The sequence below is a fragment of the Poromitra crassiceps genome (genome assembly GCF_964638095.1).
Source record: "Poromitra crassiceps genome assembly, chromosome: 3".
NCBI classification, from domain to species: domain Eukaryota; kingdom Metazoa; phylum Chordata; class Actinopteri; order Beryciformes; family Melamphaidae; genus Poromitra; species Poromitra crassiceps.
Window position 1 is genome coordinate 18,065,655 of NC_139625.1, and position 20,442 is coordinate 18,086,096.

The following is a 20,442-nucleotide window of genomic DNA, read 5'->3' on the forward strand; positions in this document are numbered from 1 at the left end:
TGCTGACTTTTTAGCTATGGCCAGCAGCTCTTTAAGTCACTCTGTTGACTTTTTAGCTATGGCCAGCAGCTCTATAAGTCACTCTGTTGACTTTTTAGCTATGGCCAGCAGCTCTATAAGTCACTCTGTTGACTTTTTAGCTGTGGCCAGCAGCTCTAGAAGTCACTCTGTTGACTTTTTAGCTGTGGCCAGCAGCTCTAGAAGTCACTCTGTTGACTTTTTAGCTATGGCCAGCAGCTCTATAAGTCACTCTGTTGACTTTTTAGCTATGGCCAGCAGCTCTATAAGTCACTCTGCTGACTTTTTAGCTATGGCCAGCAGCTCTTTAAGTCACTCTGCTGACTTTTTAGCTGTGGCCAGCAGCTCTAGAAGTCACTCTGCTGACTTTTTAGCTGTGGCCAGCAGCTCTAGAAGTCACTCTGTTGACTTTTTAGCTGTGGCCAGCAGCTCTAGAAGTCACTCTGTTGACTTTTTAGCTATGGCCAGCAGCTCTATAAGTCACTCTGCTGACTTTTTAGCTATGGCCAGCAGCTCTTTAAGTCACTCTGCTGACTTTTTATCTGTGGCCAGCAGCTCTAGAAGTCACTCTGTTGACTTTTTAGCTGTGGCCAGCAGCTCTAGAAGTCACTCTGTTGACTTTTTAGCTGTGGCCAGCAGCTCTAGAAGTCACTCTGTTGACTTTTTAGCTGTGGCCAGCAGCTCTATAAGTCACTCTGCTGACTTTTTAGCTGTGGCCAGCAGCTCTAGAAGTCACTCTGTTGACTTTTTAGCTATGGCCAGCAGCTCTAGAAGTCACTCTGCTGACTTTTTAGCTGTGGCCAGCAGCTCTAGAAGTCACTCTGCTGACTTTTTAGCTGTGGCCAGCAGCTCTAGAAGTCACTCTGCTGACTTTTTAGCTGTGGCCAGCATGGCCAGCAGCTCTATAAGTCACTCTGTTGGTTGGTTGGTTGGTTGGTCGGTCGGTCGGTCGGTCGGTCGGTCCACAAAAAAAGAAAACGAAAAAAAATGTTTGGTCCACAAGATCAATGTCAATGCAGGGGGTCACATCACAATGGAGTGGATGGCATCACAGTGACTGACATTGCATCTGGTCGCAGCTAGAGACCCAAAGTCGACTTCACTTCCTGCTTCAACATGCGCACCAGAGACCTTTCATTTATTTTCCCATAGACATTTTGTAAAAATGTGTATACAAATATTTTTACTTGGTCAAACCAAACAATTCAGCTATTTAGAAACAGGAGAGAACATTTCACTCGGACCAAAACGTAAAGAAAAAAAAAATCGCAGATAAATATTTTTTTTTTCAATGTTTTTTTAAATAAAGTTTTTAATCATTCTTCTTCAGTTTCTATTTCCAAAGTGAAACAAACATTGCTATCATGCTGGATTATTAATTTGCACTGCATTGCCCATATGCTCACGTTCACATGTCCTGTTCATGAAATGTAGTCTTGTGTGTTGATCAGAGTTGTGATTAAAGGTTATGGGCAGCAGAAGATTTTCAGTTTTCAAATTAAGCCGCAGCATTCTTAAAGGATGGCTTTACCGGTAATCAACCCACTTTGTATCATTGATAATCTCGGTAATATAAGCACATGGGCAGTGTTTACCTTCTCTCTGTGTTTTCCTCACTGAGATCTCCCATTTCCTCCTCTGGCAAAGCGCTCTGTTCTGACACGTTTTACATCACAACGCGTCACAACGGAGCTGCGGTAGTTCTGTTAAAGACATGGAATCTGCTCCGAGGGCAGCTGTTATTGTTTATTTTCTGCAAACAGGAGCAGGAGCATTTTTCTCTGTGAGGTAAAGAGAGAGAGAAGATTAAGGCTGCCCATGTTCTTATATTACCGACATTATTAATGATACAAAGTGAGTTGATTACCGGTAAAGCCATCCTTTGGAATGCCTGCTGTACATCAACACACACACACACACACACACACACACACACACACACACACACACACACACACACACACACACACACACACACACACACACACACACACACACACACACTGCATGCACACACTTTATGATTGATCACCTAATCAGTATGAAGCAGCTAAGGCGGAGGGTTCGCCGCTGCTCATGTCCACTTACAAACACAATAACTGGCTGACAAGTGCATGTGCTCTGCAGCTGTGTGTGTGTGTGTGTGTGTGTGTGTGTGTGTGTGTGTGTGTGTGTGTGTGTGTGTGTGTGTGTGTGTGTGTGTGTGTGTGTGTGTAAGAAGACATTTTTCAATTGAAAAGCTTTTCCAATCCGCCTTTTATTACTTTGTGATTACAGCCTCGATCTCACAGGCTTTGCCTATTTGGTTGAAAGCATTTTCTTGTGAGCACATGGAAATTGTCCGTCAGTTGCGTGTTTGACGCCATGTAATTGAACTAAAGCAGACATTTATGGTTTTCATTGTGGCAAAAGACAAAATGACTGATTGAGAATTGATTTGGCAAACTCAGGGCCAGGTCACAAAGACACAGATATGCACGCAGCTGGTATCAATCAATTTCTGCGTGAGGACATATACGGTGGAATTGACTGCTTTGTCCAGCAAGGGCTTCTTGACATGATGAGTTCAACCACATCTTGAGATGGAAAGATTTCACAAAGTCCATAAAAATGTTTCTGACTCATCTGAGACATAAAGTTCTTGTGCAGTTTCATGGACATATGGCTACTGTCGATTATGTCTTACTTGGCAAGTTAGGCAAAGTTGCTGGATATGTTGGATATTGATTTGTTAGGAAGCATAACATGTCAACACAGGGTGGTTAAGAGTGATAGGAGTGTATGGGCACTGGTTCAAATCCTTAATTAAAGGATACATTCGCCCAAAAATGAAAATTCAGATCTACTCACCCCCGAGGGGCCGAGGCATCTATAAGGTTGATTGGTCTGTCTGTCTGTCTGTCTCTCTGTCTGCTTGTCTGCTTGTCTCTCTGTACTGTATGTATGTATGTCCGTATGTCTGTATGTCCCAACTAGGCACCGACTAGTTGGGACATACAACTGGGTCAGTGTGCATTTTTTAAAACCAGTTCGATATTATACATTAAACTGCACCTAACCGGTATACCGAATTTTACCACTAAGTGTCACACTTGACTAGCACTCCTGAGTGGAGCCTATGAATGACTGTAGTGTGACTCCAGTCCACTTGGTGGTGATAATGCACCTCTAAGCTGGTTTGCAAACCACCAACAAAACAAATAAAAAGAAGAAGCAGACTGACTAAACGGTGTAACAACTTAAGAGAAATACTTTCACCTGGTGGATCATATTGATGTCGAGTGTCAGAAGCATGGATTTAAAAGACTCCTTTTCCACTCTTGTCGGACACCATATCTTTAGCCAGGTGAGTGGTGACTGCTACAGTCAGTTCACTGCACTATCCCGTTTATTATCTCCACCCCAAAACTCAGACGCTGTACGCATCTGCCCCTCTAGTGATCTCCGTTCATGTTGCTGCTTCACCTCCATTAGTCCGTTTATAAACAAACTATAACTAATAAACATTCGATTAATCACATTGTCATGTTGCTTATTACTAAATGCAATAGAAGTTGGCCCTGTGACGCCGTCGGCATAGGTTGCTGAGGCTGCCTTTTAATTTGCCAGAATGTGGCATAAAGATACATGTCGGTTCAGCCGGTTGGCATGAAATCAAACCGGTTTAATCTCGTACACCGGACCCAACAAAAGAAAGGTTTGGCCTGGTGCCCAGGTCACTACCCTCTGTCACACATATCTTATATACCACCCATACTTTGCACTTGGCTCCTCCTCCTCACCCAGTAGCTGAAAGCAATTTCTTACCTCTACTGTGTATCTTGGCTTGAAGGTCAGGACTTGCCGAGGATGCCTTCCAGTCATATCGGCTCATTGGGCTTGACACGCTCAGTCGCACCCTCATGGAGACTACTCGATGATCAGAGCCCACAGAGTCGAAAGTGCTGTAAGGTTCAGCATTCAGGATATAGTTCCTCCCTCTGTATAGAGGTGTTCAGCCCTGGTCCTCTCCTCCAGGGTGACCAACACTCCATCCAGCACCTGCAACGTGGAGAGACGTAGCATTACTTTTGGCCTGTAGAGGGAATACTGGGCCACAGGATTGTTGACAACAGATAGTTCAGTCAGTGAGGGAAGCACTTCTAGTTTCTCAAGCTCTGCAATGTCCTGTACCTTGTTCATGCCAAGGAACAGCTTGCGGAGCTCAGTCAGGGTCTCCAGATGGTTGAGCTCCCGGATGTTGTTCCCCAATAGGTGCAGCTCAAGCAGGACATTATTCGCTATAAAGGAGTTCTTCATCAGCACCTTGATCCGGTTCCTGTCTAGCACCAGCTCTCTGAGCTGGTAAAGGCCCTCTAAGCCCTCCACCTGACTGATCTGATTATCATGAAGCAAGAGTGTTTTCAGATTGGTGAGCCTGCTGAGCTGCAGATTGGCCATATTGGAGATGCCATTGTTACTCAAATGCAGCACCTCCAGGCTGCCCATCAGTGGCTCCAGGCTATCCGTGGTTCCAGCTTCCCTGTTGCCTTTAGATGAGCTCTGCTGGCCGTAGCCACTGGAGTTGACTTTGTGATAAAGCATCTGGCTGTTCGTCAGATGGGCCAGGGCTTTCTGCCTGGGTAGGATGGACTCGATGTGGTTATGATTCAGACACAGAGCCTTGATGTTGGGCAGGTAGATGAGGCCAGAGAAGGAGGTGAGGTTGTTGTGCTCAAAGTTGACACTGTGCAGGTTGTGGAACCACTCTGCTGGAGACAGGTCCACCATCTTAATAGAGCAGGACTGCAGGGTGAGGTTTGTAATGTCAGAGTAGTTTGAGTGGCCCAGCTTCTCTGCCACCATGTCAGGGGTGAGTCGTCCCTCAAACATATCCTTTGCATTCTCACACTCTGTCACTTCCACCGCAATCCCATCCAGTGCTTTTAGGGAAGGCAGTTGGAACACCACATAGATCCGATAGTTTTCCAGTTTCTCTACTAATGGATTCCCATAAAAATCCAGAATGACAAGGTTTGCCAGTCCCTTCATATAGTACATGTCTCGTGTGGTAGAAATGTGGTTGCCGCCAATGTAGAGCTCAAGGAGGGAGCGAGCCCTCTGGATCCCATGCATGGATTTTATATAGTTGTTCTCCACTGACAGAAAGTGCAGGTTGGGCAACTGGTCCAGGACTGAGGCATCCAGACAAGACAGGTGGTTCCCATTCACCCTCAGCCTGTTTAGACAATGCAGTTTTGACAGTCCATCCAGTGTGCTGATGCAGTTGTTGTCGAGGGAAAGCTCCTCCATGTACAGGCAGTTGTCAAGTCCATCCACTTTAGAGATGTCATTGTCATTGAAGGAGGCCCAGCGCAGGTTGACCAGCTTGTCCAGGTGGGTCAGCTTGGAAATCCTCTGGCTGTCCAAGTTCAGGGCTGTGATCTTTGCAGTCCAGCCTGGTTCCAGGTCTCTGTTGAGGCCCCAGGGTGCTGGACTGAGTTGAGACAGGAGCTGGGCTGCTGAAAGCACACTGATGGTGCGGGGTCGTTCACTGTTGGTATGGGAATGATCCAGAAGAGACGCCTGGTTAATTTTGGAGCCAGCAGCCATCTGAACAGCAGCTACAGCCTCTTCCTCTGCTACCAGCACATCATCCAGGTGTGTGAGGGTCATGACACGGCCCAGTATCGTCATCCTGACCAACTCCGGCTGGTACCAGGGGTTGTGTCGTGTGTCCAGCTTCAGCAGGGCAGGCGTGTGTTTTCTCAGCACAGCCGTCTCCTCTCGTGCCTTGGTCAGCTTGTTCCAACGCAAGTCCAGCTGTTTCAGCCCTCCCAGCTCCCTCATCCCATGTAGGGTCACCAGGTGGTTAAAGCTGACATCCACAAACTCGAGGTTGGGCATGTGTGAGATGTCATCCAGGCGTGTGAACTCATTGAAGCTGATGGTAAGATGCCGCAGAGCCGTCAGGCAGGAAATCCCCTTTAGCTTCTTCAGACTGTTGCCATGGAGGTTCAGCACAGTGATCTGACTGAGTATGTTGGCTCTGGCTGCATTAAGCAGAGCTTTCTCATCCACCCTCAACATCTTGGGCCATGGTTTCAGCATGGGCTCCATGTTGAGGACCTCCTTGTCCAAGCTGATATTATTGGTGGGAGGCTCATCTGTGCCTTGGTCCTTGGCGATGTACTCAAAGTCAATGATGTACTCAGGCAAGACCAGCTCATGGTCAAACACAAACCACTGCCACTGTCTGGGACTGTACTCACGACCACTGTGTGTTTTTGAATAGTTGGGGCTCTCTTCACTCATCATAGTTCTGCATTTAGTGTTCACATTGCGATACACAGACTGGATTTTGGGATAGTTGTTGCTGTCCACTGGCTCTCCTTGTCGGATGGGTAAACTAAGGCCCAGAAACACCTTGGAAACAATGATCTGACCGTGTTTGAAAGGGATTCTGTTTGAGTTGCCTTGGCTGGCATGATGCAGCGTGTACTCAATTCTGGGCTGTTCAGTCACGCTCAGGCTGTTGGATAAGGGTACAGCACGCTCTCTTCCTAAGGCCTTGTACTTTTCTGCTGTTTTGAAGCCTTCTTCTGCAACATACAAGGTTTCATTCTTCTCACTGGTTCTTTCAGGGTCAGATACATAGAAAAGGTACTCCAGCCAGCGTTTGTAATTCTGTGAAAACACAGCCAACTCTTCACTGGCTAAGAGGGTATGGAGTTTGTCCTCAAAGCGAAGCCTCAAAACACGGTTGTGGATGCGGATAATACGATTGATCTTGATACCAGTGATTCCATGAACCTTGTAGTCCGTAGCAGAGAAACGGGACAGCAGGAGGTTGTAACAGCTAATAAACCAGTCGTCTGTGGAGCAGCCCTCCTCGAAACGAATATTTCCAACAGTCTCCAGCTCTATTAACAGAAGGTGTACCATATACTCCTTCCTGTTTGTGGCTTGGGCCAATTCCTGCTCATACCAGGCCTCAATCTCCTCCAGTCTCCTGCTCCACACGCTCAGCCTCTCCCTCAGAGCAGCCATCTTGCTGAGCATTTTGTGCTCGAAGGTGGGATCGCGGCTGATGGCAGCGGACATGTCACCGCCGTCCGCTGAACCTTCCATCAGTGGGGATCCATCTTCATCTTCATCTCCATCTTCACACGTGGGGGCAAATGTCCTGAAAATGGCCTGCACTTCTGAGAGCTCACACTCCAGGTTTTTGAGGGCATAATTGAGTGTCCTGATGCAGTCCTCAGGTACCCCCAACAGCCTCTTCCTCTGCTCCAGCAGACTGGCCTGGGTTTCTGCCAGCCTCCCCTGAGCAGTGTGGACACACATGTTGTAGTACATCATTTTCTTCATTACTGTGGACTCAGCTGCTTCCTTCACTTGCTTGCTTGAGACGTCATAGGTGTCAAGTCGCTGGAGGCCTGGCGTGTGGTAAAGGACATGTGTGGCGTAGTTACACAGCAGACACACTGGGTTTGGGGTTGACTGTGGGTCCTTCAGTCCCAGCTCTCTCAGGTGGGGTAAATGGGCCAGGAAGGTCAGCTCCTTAAAGGAGCTGATCTTGTTCCCAGACAGATTAACGTTTTGAAGGTTGACATTAAGATCAAGGCTATGACCGATCTTCTCAATATTGTTGTCAGCAAGGTTCAGTTCTTTCAGTTTTCGAAGAGTATTCAACCCCTCTATGCGAGTTATGCAGTTGTTGTTGAGCCACAGCACTTGTAGGTTGATATTCAATTCCAAATTCTCTATTTCACTGATTTGATTACCATATAAGTAGAGTTTCTGTAGTTGAATGGAATTCTGTAGTCCAGATATTTCTGTCAGTTGGCATTCGACCAGCCAGAGCTCCTCGAGCAGAGGGCAGCAGTCAAGGCCTTGAACGTGCCTTATGTTCTGGCCTACTACAGTGAGCTGGCAGAGCCTGGGGAAGAAGGAAAGTCCAACCATCCGGGGATAACCTGAGAAGAAGACCTCCAGGGAGCTGATGGTGCTCCCATCTTGGTCTATTTTTCCATAAGATACTCCATTGGCCATGCACAGTTCTTTGATGACCTTCTCATCACCATGGAGCTTTTGTTTTTCACTCCGTATCATACGTTTCTGTCGTGGCATGGAAACAAAGTTAAATTAAGAAAGAACGTGGCCAGGTCAGTGATGATGTCATACAGTTCTGATGGCTCGGCCTGGTGAGCACGTCACACTATAGTGATGCCATATATCACCGATGATCACAAACTAAAGTAGAGCACGCACATCCACTCAGCGTTGCAGGTGCAGGACAACAGACGATCAATAGCAGGCTAAAAAAGTAGTCCGCACACCGCATTGTAGACTTAACTCACAGTTTATTTGTTGAGGAGCATTGAGGTTTCCGTCATGGCGACCTTCATCAGATATCACCAATGATGTCATAAATCACTGCTCATGTCACAGAGAGTGATGAGGTCATACATCACAGATGATGTCATACAGTTCTAGATGTCTCGGCCTGGTGGCCAGGTCACTTCCATCGGTGTCTTCACTCACTGATGACATCACAATTGTTTGAGTGACATCACTGATGACGTCACTCACTGATCACATCACTGATGACATCACTCACTCATGACATCACTGATGACATCATCACTGATGACGACATCACAATTGCTCATTGACTCTATGACATCAACAGTGAGTTATGACCTCATCGGTGCTGTCATAGCAGCGTGAGGTGTGATTGGTCTACTTTCGTATGGAGATACGGACAGACCGCTTTTACTTTACAAATGATAGGAGTTGCGATTCAAAACATTCCATGACACAGACACACGACGCACACATACACGCGCGCGCGCACGCACGCACACACACACACACACACACACACACACACACACACACACACACACACACACACACACACACACACACACACACAATGTGTGCTGATTAGACCCTTTCCACACTGCTGCCATCAGGCCATAATCAGTTTGTCACCATTCAAGTGGAGCAAGGAAGCTTTTTCCACTTATTTATGCTAAAATGCACATGACCCCTCAAATGGTGCTGTGCGCGCGCGCTCGCGCACACACACACACACACACACACACACACACACACACTAGAATCATTGAAATCACTACTTTCCACACTGTATTAGTAATGATTAACCAGCTTAATTAGCTCAGGCGACTACTCTGGTCTGAGTGAGAGAGAGGAGGGGAGGAGAGAGAGAGAGAGAGAGAGAGAGAAGGGGGGTATACTGACTGGCATGTAGTGGAGATTACGTAAATTCCTTGGGTGGGAATGTGTGTGTGTGTGTGTGTGTGTGTGTGTGTGTGTGTGTGTGTGTGTGTGTGTGTATGTGTGTGTGTGTGTGTGTGTGTGTGTGTGTGTGTGTGTGTGTGTGTGTGAGAGAGAGAGAGAGAGAGAGAGAGAGAGAGAGTGTGTGGTGGTTAGAGACAAGGAGAGGAAGTAAAAAATGATGGAGGATGGTTGAGGAGAAAGGAAGGGAAGGGGGTGTTAGATATGGAAGAAGGGGCAGAGAGGAGAGGAGATACAGTGGGACAGAGGCAGGACTCAAATGGCAGTGAAGTTATCCATTGTTTACTGCCTGGCTCCAGCAAGCTCACAAACCATTTTGAACATTTTCCAACACGCCTTACAAGCAAATCATTGGTTTGCAAGGCAAAGTAGGAGGAAGAACCAATTCCAAGCTATGTTCAACACAGCTGTGCGCTCTACTCATGTTGACTGGGCCTGGGACTAGAGGAGAGAGTCAGCATATCTTTTGACCAGGGCATGATGAGAATCCAAGAGGCAAATCCAGGTCAGTTAGTCAGGGAGAGGGGTTGCCAGGTCTGTGTGATAAAACCATCATAACAGCCAATAAAACCAGCCCAATACCAGAATTCCAAATATGCCTCTGCCAAACCATACACTTGCTTTGAAAGTCCATGTCATTGCTATCATTGCCGTATTGTAATATCTAAAAAGTAACACCATAAATGTTTAGTGTGCCAGCAGCATTAAACGCAGTTTTCTCTTAACAGTTATTTCACCTTGGTCCTAAAATGCCCAGATACAATATGAAAAAGCTCCGTGGTACAAGTGTTTCTCAACCTTTTTGTAGTCTCAGGTGATTTTTTTTTCCCTAACTGTGTCTACACTCTTAGATTGGCAGATTAACAGGGATGAGTGTGAAACCTATCAACAGTCATTATTCTACATTATTGGGCTAATTTCTAGTCAATGAAATAATATAGTGAAATTAAAATATTGTAAATTTTTCTGGGGACCCACTCGAACCTCAATACCCTGGAGAACTGCTGGACCAATGCACTGACGCACAAACTGTTTTGTCTTTTCGCTTTCTATTTGGGATTAGGGTTCTCTTCCTCTTCTTCTGGATTTTTATTTATCTATTCACCTTATGTTCAGACCTTACAGTGGGCCAAATTCTTCCGGGTCCTATTAACACTTCCGGCGGTCACGGCGCCAAATATGAAAGAACGTCATGAAGAAGAGAGTTGTTTTTGTAGCGGACAGCGCAGGGTGTAAAACAAAGAACGTAGCCTACTACTTTGAGCTCGGTACACAGCAAGCAAGCGGAGTATCCACTGTTAGCCAGGTCAGATAACGTTATCGTCGACAATGACGAGCACTTTCTTGTAAAACATACCTGGACTCCAACAAAGAAAGCTTCAGAAGGTTTTCTGTCCTCCGAGCGCAGCTCGAGCCACTTACGTCTATAAGACCCGCAGACGTTAACGTAATTCCCTGGAATGCGAGAATTAACGAGCCAGTTACATGGCGTTGCATTTATAGACATTGCCGTTTGCTTTTATTTGGTATGTTACACACATAAATTAACAGCTAAATTATTAGTTAATTCAGAGTTAGATTATATTGGAGCAGCCAGCCATTTTCTTTTCTTTTTTTTTGCCGGAAGTCGTCGAACGACCACACAACCAGGTCAAATGGGCGTGGCTACATAAGGTGAATACTATACTATACAGTATCAAACTTCACACAGCATTTGAGAAAATAATGTCCTATCAATCATGTCTGTTCTTTATGTAAACGCACGCACGCACACACACACACACACACGCACACACACACCCACACACACACACACACACACACACACACACACCCACGCGCCCGCGCACGCACGCACACACACACACACACACTTGAATCCACCAATCAGATCAGTACGTTTCAAACCGTTAAAGCACTTGTTTCTGGTGTTTGAGGTGTACAACACTTGATTTTCTTTACTTTTGGAGCTTATGTAACCGTTGTGCAACATCCTCCTCAATCCTCAAGGTCAGGCCTGATTATTGCTGCAGGGCACATATTCATCTTCAAAATGTTTGAAGTTCACGGGAGGCTTTGGAAGAGGCTGCCAAATGATTCAGTTCCTAATTGTGTACACGCACACGCATACACACACACACACACACACACACACACACACACACACACACACACGCATACACACACACACACACACACACACACACACACACACACACACACACACACACACACACACATACGATGCTTTTAAGCCCGAAAGCCCTCATTAAATGCAGAGGCAATATGCAGTGAAAGTTGATATCCACATATTTAGGAGCCCGCGGATACAGCTATAATCATGGCAGCACATGCCTTGTTATTTGTGCTAATTTTCAAATGTATGTTTCCTCTTCATGCAGCGGAGGCCAGAGGCCACCCACAGCTGGAACAATGTAAATACTGTACAATGACATCCATCACCTGGACTTATTGCTCCACCTGTCACAAATAACTAGAGAGCATATTCTAATCAGACCACATTTGTTGTATGTGGGCCAGGGGCGTAAAGTGTGGGTGTGGGTGTGTGTGTGGGGGGGGGAGTCAGCCCGTTTGGTCGGATCATGCCCATTTTCAAACTCAGCCTTTATTTTGATATCAACTACACATCTTGCACGTTTTGACATTATCGCATTCACAATATTTGTCCACAGAGACAGACAGACAGACAGACAGACAGACAGACAGACAGACAGACAGACAGACAGACAGACAGATACACAGACAGACAGACATACAGGCAGGCAGGCAGACAGACAGACAGACAGACAGACAGACAGACAGACAGACAGATACACAGACACTATAAAAACCTGGCAAAGTAGGCCTACTAAAAACAGCTTCTGCGGTAGTTTCTGCTAGGTGACTGCAGAACCACATTTTACCATGATGACACACGTACGTGCACACGCACACACGCACGCGCACGCACACACACACACGCACGCGCGCACACACACACACACACGCGCACACACAGGCACACACACACACACACACACACACACACACACACACACACACACACACACACACACACACACACAAGGTGAAAACAATACCAGCCCCACCGTCGCGGCTGGTAACAATTAAAGTTGCAATTAGGGGAGAGAGGGGTAAGTTGAGCCTGTTGGTTCAGATGAGCCCACCCCTTGTATCTAGGCAACCATACACAACATGAATCATGCCATCACACATTTACAAAGAATAATTCACTTCCCTGAATCTGTGATGGTGGAGAGCAAAGGGAGGAAGTAGAAAGAGAGCCAGGCTGAAAAATTGAAATGTGCTGAAAACTGCACCAAGTTGTGTCTTGTTACCATTTTACAATTTCGGAGCCGAAATTGTAACATAGCAACGTTGGTCCACAAACGTTGCTATTTTACTATTTTTTTGGAGATCGGGTTGGGAAATTGTGTGTTAAAAGCCAAACATTTCATGCACATTCTTTTGCACTAAGGTATGGAAGAGTGGCACTATTGTAGCACAATATCTAAAAAGTGGCTCATTTTACTCCGTTCGCCCCTACAACAGAATTGTCCAAATAATTCACACACACAAAAACTACAGGAAACACGAGCAGGTCATGTTGTTGTTACACCATCGTAATAAATACATGTTGTTGGTGTTTATCAATTTTTTTTTCTCATTAACCTCCACCCGGGTTTTCTCCCCAATTGTACTTGGCCAATTCCCCCTGCTGTCCCGTTCATTGCTCCACCCCCTCTGCTGATCTGGGGAGAGTTGTAGACTAGCACAGGCTCCCTCCGATACATGTGCAGTCGCCAGCCGCTTCTTTTCACCTGACAGCGAGGAGTTTCACCGGCAGGACGTACTGTAGCATGTGGGAGGATTACACTATCCCCCCAGCTCCCCTCCCCCCCCCCCCCCCCCCTGACCGACCAGAGGAGGCACTAGTGCAGCGAAAAGGACTCATATACATACGCATCATCTGGCTTCCCACCCGCAGACACGGTCAATTTGTGCCTGTATGGAGGTAACACAGGGGCTCCAACCAGCAGGGAATCATCTACGCCCAGTAATAAATAAGTGTTTCCAGTTTAGATCATGTGTCTGTGTGTGACTGAGGCTTCCTTCTATGAATTTACGCCTAACAGAAATCATGTCTGTTATACCTGTGGATAAACACTAGCAGCCATGAGTCATGGCTAAATTACAGCCAGCCACCCTTCTTGTTGTGCATTGGAATGGATGGTATGATAATAGCTTTTACCATCATAACAAGCTGTCTGCTTCAGCTAACACTTCCATGTGCACGACCTTCATCTTCTCACCATGTGTGCTGCTTACAGTACATTTCACAACCAATGATAAGCCTGATGCCTCTTTATTACTTCCCCCATGCAGGGTTATTATTTTGCCTGTTGATGTAACCGGGGTCTGTCACTGTATTGGTTATTTCTCCTCGGGCAGTGTCAAGGACAACCCAAAACAGGTGGAGAAGCCTATTAATCCTTAGTGTCTGACAGGTACACACACGTACTGTATCTGCACACACACGCACGGACATGCACGTACGCACACACACCCCTTACACACACACACACACACGCAGGGATGCGCGTGCGCACACACACACACGGACTCGGGTGCGTGCGTGCGCACACACACAGACACACACACACACACACACACACACACACACACACGCTCACTGCTTGAGAGGGCGGTCAGTAATTACAAGCAGATGTGAACCTTGAGGAGGTTCCAGGTCAGCAAAAGCAATCCGTTAACCGCAAGCATTAACATCAACCTGTAAAACACACAAAGAAGAAATATAAACGTGTTGTCAACCTGTAAAACACACACAAAGAAGAAATATAAACACGTTGAAAATGTCTGCTGCATTCCTATAGTCCAGTCATGTAGCACAGAAACTCCCTTCAAGGGTCATTTAAAGCCACCTGTAACACAAAAACAGACATTCCCAATGACATCCCGACAGACATTCACTACAACAGGAAGAATTTGGGAATGTTCCTATAGCGTCATCTCCCTGATAGCAGAAGATCATACCAACTGATAGCAAAAGCCCGGAAAGAGATGCATTATGCCATAATGTATCTCTTCCCAGGCTTTTGCTATCAGTTGTTATCATAGACCATTATTATTTATTTATTTTAGCCAGAGCCGCAGCGCCGCCTGCTAATTGGTGTGTGATCGGCAAGCTGCGTGATCACTGGACAGGCGACCTGTCAATCACGCTTTATCGACCGTTTTACTCTAAATGGGAAAGTAATTTACAAAATGAACATCATGCCGTCAGAACAATCTGGTGCGGTCAGGACAACCTGGAGCTGAACAAGCTCAAAATTGTAGAGATGTTAGTGGACTTCAGGAGCGCCCCCCCCCCCCCCCCCCCCCACCCACCCAGCAATCATCATTCTCGGCAGCACTGTGTCTAGAGTGGAGAACCTACAAGTTGCTGAGATCCACAATCTCCCAGGACCTAAAGTGAGAGTCCAATGTAGTCACAATCATCAAGAAGGCACAGCAGAGGATGTACTTTCTACACCAGCTCAGGAAGTACAAACTGCCTCAGGAGCTGCTTATCCAGTTCTACACCGCCATCATGCAGTCCACCATCTGCAACTCCATCGCTGTCTGGTTCGGGTCTGCCACCAAACAGAACAAGCACAGACTGCAACAGACGGTCAGGACTGCAGAAACTAATCATTGGCGCAAACCTGCCCTCCATCCAGGACTCCTCCAGAGTCAAAAAACGGGCAGGACAAATTATCAGAGACTCATCTCACCCTGGACATGACCTGTTTGAACTCCTCCCCTCTGGTAGGCGGTACAGGCTACTGGCTACCGTACACCAAAACACCCAGACATAAGAACAGTTTCTTCCCACAGGCCATCACTCTGATGAACACTTAAAGTCACTTGATCACTTCATTCGAACACTTCGCTGTACTTTACCTTGAGTCACTTTACCCTGTTGCACCTACAGTACCTCATGCACATAATCCCCCTGACACACACACTAAGGTGAAACATGTCAACTGTGTAATAATAACAACTGTGTAATAACGGTCCCAAACGGTGCAATATCTGACTTACAGCCTTGTTTACAATCCAGTGTGGTTTACATACTTAGTCTGTACATAGCTATACAATTATTAGTGGCCGGGCCAGCGAACTGGCAGGGATAGATAGATAGATAGATAGATAGATAGATAGATAGATAGATAGATAGATAGATAGATAGATAGATAGATAGATACTCATTATTAATTATATTATGAAAGCATGTATGCCAATATGTTTTTGGTTTTTGCCATTACCAGATTGTGTGTGTGCGTGTGTGTGTGAGAGAGAGAGAGATCGTATCCATGTCTCTTTTTTTCCATTGGCAGAACTGTAATCATGAAATTGACACTTGGCATCAGTGTATTCCTGCTACATTGCTGGGATGACACATTGTATTGATCCTCTATTGAACTTACACTGTTGTTTGGGTTTGTGTGTATTTCACTGTGTTTGCGTGGGTGGCTGTTGCTGCCTTTAAGTGCTCCTTGTAAACTCAGATTTCCGAGAGCGAAAGTTGTAAATACGACTTGTCACGCATTTGAGTGCTTTTGGTGGAAAATAAAAGCCAAACGGACCATGTAATGAAAGCTGGGTTAACCCCCCCCCCCCTCCTCCTCTTTTTTGCATGATGTGGTCTGTTGTTTTATTTTAGAAATGAAGCAGCATGGACTGAGACCTTTTACATGCTACAGGGTCGTAGGGTTGGGCTGCGGCTTGCGAGCCTGCTGGCACAGCTGGCTCGATGCAGCTGACGTAACTGACGTAACAGCACAAGTATAATATAACGTAGATGGGAGATAACAGGAGAGAGTGAAAGCTATTACCAAGTGCACTACATTCTCTCCTTAGGCTAACTTGTAGTCATTGAAATCCTAATGAAATCACGCAATTGACTAATTTTGCTGGGGACTCCGCTGCAACCCCCTTGTCAAGCTGACGTTGGAGTATATAGGTCTAGCTGCCATCGGCAACGCTAAAAGTTGAGGCTGACGTTGGAGCAGGTTTTCTGCTTTAGCCTCACCAACTGAAGAGGGAAACATGGAATAGGAAATATAATTGATGTTTTAGTTCATTTAGAAATTATTACATACATACAAAAAAAAATCACTTGCACCTTTTCCCTGCTCCAGACTTTCCCTATAGAGAGCCAAAGTGAACGTCACTTCCTGCTTTTCATCCGCAATTTATTTTCCCATAGACATTTCTTAAAATGCTTATAAAAATAGTTTTACTTGTTCAAAACAAACGGTTCAGATTTAGAAACAGGAGAGACCGCATAACATTTCACTCGGACCAAAACATTTTTTTTTTGCAGATTTAAAGAAAATATATTTTTGATGTGTTTTCTTTAGTTTTGGTCCAAGTGAAATGTTCTATGGTGATTCTAAATATAGCTGAACCGTTATATCTTTATATACATAAGCAACCTGGGTATCACAGAACATTCAAACTAGAGCAAAGCTGAAGTGGTGAAGGTGAAGGTGCTCTTCGGATAGACCGAGGGAATTCTGGGCGCATATAGAGTGGAAAATGTGTGGCGCTCAGCAATGCAAAACAGCCAGCAAAATGCTTCTGTCCCATTGAAAACAATGACAAAAAGCCACCCCAGGCTACATGAAAACGACCAGATGGGTTTGAGTGATGACATGGTTCTGTCAATGCGTTCCTGCAACGCTCCGGGGCTGGGCCAATACTGCTCAATGCTGTCGCCATGGTGTATGGAATATTGAGTGGAAGAGATGTTGTAGTGTTGTTTGTTTATTAACCCATTGATACCTGATGCAGCATTTGCATGTATATCCCTCATTTGTGTGTGTATCCCTTTAAGACCGCGAAACCGCAGTTCACGGTCTTAAAGGGATACACACACAAATGCTGCATCAGGTATCAATGGGTTAATACAGTAGTGTGTTACAACCTGGCTCAAGGAACACAAACTACATTACGTAAAAAGTACAGAGCAAAAGGTGCATAGGGGGCACGAGCAGGGGTGTCGTGACTCGTGGTAAATACAGAGGTGGGTTATCCAAGGTGAGTAGTTTACCCTCATTGATTAATACAGTTGATGTGAAAATAGGTGAGTAAACTGCCTCATTTCAAAGTTTTAGGACAAACTGCGACTATCTTGACTTGCAAAGTTATCTTTGAAAATTGACAAACATCAGATGTGTACCTCATGGCACACAAAAACATGGATCACATTTTTTTGTCTCTCGCCATTCACCACATCCATATTTTTTTCAGACGCTGTTTCCCATAGGGCATGACCGGAAGGGGAGGGACTTTGGATCTCTATTATGGTCATGTTTGTTCTGTGTGTGTGTGTGTGTGTGTGTGTGTGTGTGTGTGTGTGTGTGTGTGTGTGTGTGTGTGCACGTGCTCACGCCGTGCACGTGCGTATGCAAGGATGTCGCAGCTGATTCCGCGTCACTCACAGCTTGACATAAAAAGTGACAAAAGGCTTGCAGAGTGAACATAAAAAATATGAGGTTTGATTCTCACTGAATCGGTGATGATTTATGCCGTGCGTCAGAGCAACAAGTGTCCCAGGGCCTGTGCGTTCGAGGTGCGTTTCCATAGCAATATTTCTCTCACTTCCTGGCCCTTTTGAGACTCTGTTATGCGTTGCCACGGAAACTGACATATTCTTTTGCCTGTGGCGTTTGCGCCATTTGTCCTTTTGTCAGGAATAGAACACAAATGACACACATCCAAATGATACTGGTCATCTAAGTCCACAGTGCCAGTCCAGTCAGTCATCTTTCCAACGTGACGTCTTCCAGACATGCTGGAAGCAACAATGACAAACAGCATGATCCTCCCACGTGCTACGTCCTGCCAGTGAAACGCCTCACTGTCAGGTGAAAAGAAGCGACTAGTGGCGACTGTGCATGTATCGGAGGAAGCATGTGCTAGTCTACAACTCTCCCCAGATCGGCGGAGGGGGTGGAGCAACAAGCCAGACAGCAGGGGGAATTGGCCAAGTATAATTGGGGAGAAAATGCAACAAAAACTGAAAAGACAGAAGAAAACAACAATGGACATTTTTCAACCTGTTGGTCTGCCCCAGAATTATTCGTAAACAAACAAACAAACAAACAAACAAACAACAAATAAAGAAACACAAAACATTGAGAGTGCTGGCCCATTTCATCAGTTTTCTGTAGCCTTGCACCTACGTTGTTTTTGTTGGACTGAGTTGTGCTCGCGCTCTACTCCATTAGATAGTTCATGCTTAATGGATGTTTTGCATTTTGACTTTAGTAGTATTTTGGCTTAGTAGTATTTTGTGTAATTTGCATTGCTAACCAGGCTGAAGTTTGGCTACCATTACTGCACACTTACTAGAAGTCATTTTCTTTCTTTCCTTCTTTCTTTCTTTCTTTCTTTCTTTCTTTCTTTCTTTCTTTCTTTCTTTCTTTCTTTCTTTCTTTCTTTCTTTCTTTCTTTCTTTCTTTCTTTCTTTCTTTCTTTCTTTCATGAATGAGTCAGTCAGTTCAAAACATGTCATTGAAGAAGCGTGATTGTTCAACATTTCATGCAAAACATATGAATGATTTATAAGGATCCCCCCCCCCCCCCCTGCTTCAGTCGGTTGTGCAAAATTGAATTAGATGTAACAAAATGCCAGAAAATACCATCTGTTACACCTGTGATTATTTGATTACATCTCTGGGAGAAGGGATAACAACACAGAATCTAAATAGGATAAATGGAGTTACAGTTGAGTAACGGCTTAGCAAGCAACTATTTTGGAACCAAACATGAGGAGTTCTGGTAGATTCACGGTGGATTACTGAGGCAGTTCAGACAGTGTTGCAGCTATAGTAGATCCATGATAATGTATACTGCGGTTGTATAATATTCCAAAGGTATGCAGTGTGAAAGTGGATGATGGCTTAACATTTGTGGGAAATTTAAAGTAAGTAATCAAATTATTGTCTATTTGAGCGGTAGAGGAATGAATGAGTTCTGAATATGACTTGCAGTTGCAGTCTGGTGACTGTGATGAACGAGTCTTCTATGTGATGAATGAGACGTTGATTGGATGACTGGATTATTGGACGTGACCAATTATGTCATGGTATATTATGATATGTAGCGTATGGTTTTCCCCCATGACAGTCAGATCAACTTGTGCCTGCTGCTTGGATATCTGTCTAACCACTTGGTCATCAATCAGCATGACTTGAAGGCCAAAACAAAGTTTTACTATGTTGGGGGTAGCTCTTGTTTAAATGTTCATCCTATACGGAGTAGATACAAAAAAGCTGAAATAAAAAAGTGACAGTGGACAGTGCAAAATACTCATGTGAACTTGTCAACATCAAAATCCAACTTAAATCACCAGTTTGCTGATTTTCAACCAGCTTAGAAAATCAGTATGCAAATTAACAATGTCTACAACTTAGGGGGCACAGTGGTGCAGTGGTAAGCGCTGTCACCTCACAGCTAGAAGGTCCTGCGTTTGATTCCCACCTGGGACGCAGCGCTGTGAGTGCTGAAGGAGTGCGTGCCCGTCCGCATGTCCTCGAGTGCCCACCGCCCGGGTGGGGTCGTCAAAAAGGGCCTTTCTGTGTGGAGTTTGCATGTTCTCCCCGTGCCCCCTGGGGGTTTCCTTCATATAGGAACCCCACACCAAAACATGCAATATCCTGGTTGCTGATATGGTGTCTCCTCTGGTCGTTAGGGGCACCTGTTCGGAGGGAGGGGAACTCGTTGGAATAGCGTTATCCTCCCACGTGCTATGTCCTACCGGTGAAGCTTCCCCTGTCAGGTGAAAAGAAGCGGCTGGCTAACTGCCCATGTCTCGGAGGAAGCATGGAGCCAGTTTCGGCTCTCCCCAGATGGGCAGAGGGTGGAGCAGCAACCAGGATAAATAAATTAAAATTAGCACTAATGGTGGATAAAAATGGGATACAAAATCGTAAAAAAACAACAACTAAAAAACAATGTCTACAACTTCCCTTCATCTTGCCTGTACTGAGAGCTCCTGGTACAAATGACATCATTGGTCCAGGA

The 20,442-nt window shown here is 45.5% G+C and overlaps 2 protein-coding genes across 2 annotated transcripts in view; one reads left to right on the forward strand and one right to left on the reverse strand.

Annotated features, from left to right (window-relative positions):
• Positions 1–20,442, forward strand: part of LOC310773838 (rho GTPase-activating protein 6-like) — a gene marked incomplete at both ends in the record, with an annotated part of 167,868 nt that overhangs the window by 112,175 nt on the left and 35,251 nt on the right. The window lies entirely within an intron of this gene.
• On the reverse strand, positions 3,979–8,112 carry LOC310774197 (leucine-rich repeat-containing protein 9-like; the record flags this gene model as incomplete). The annotated part of the gene is made up of 1 exon (XM_083634264.1): positions 3,979–8,112. The coding sequence occupies one exon, from the start codon at positions 8,110–8,112 to the stop codon at positions 3,979–3,981; it is 4,134 nt and encodes a 1,377-aa protein (XP_083490390.1).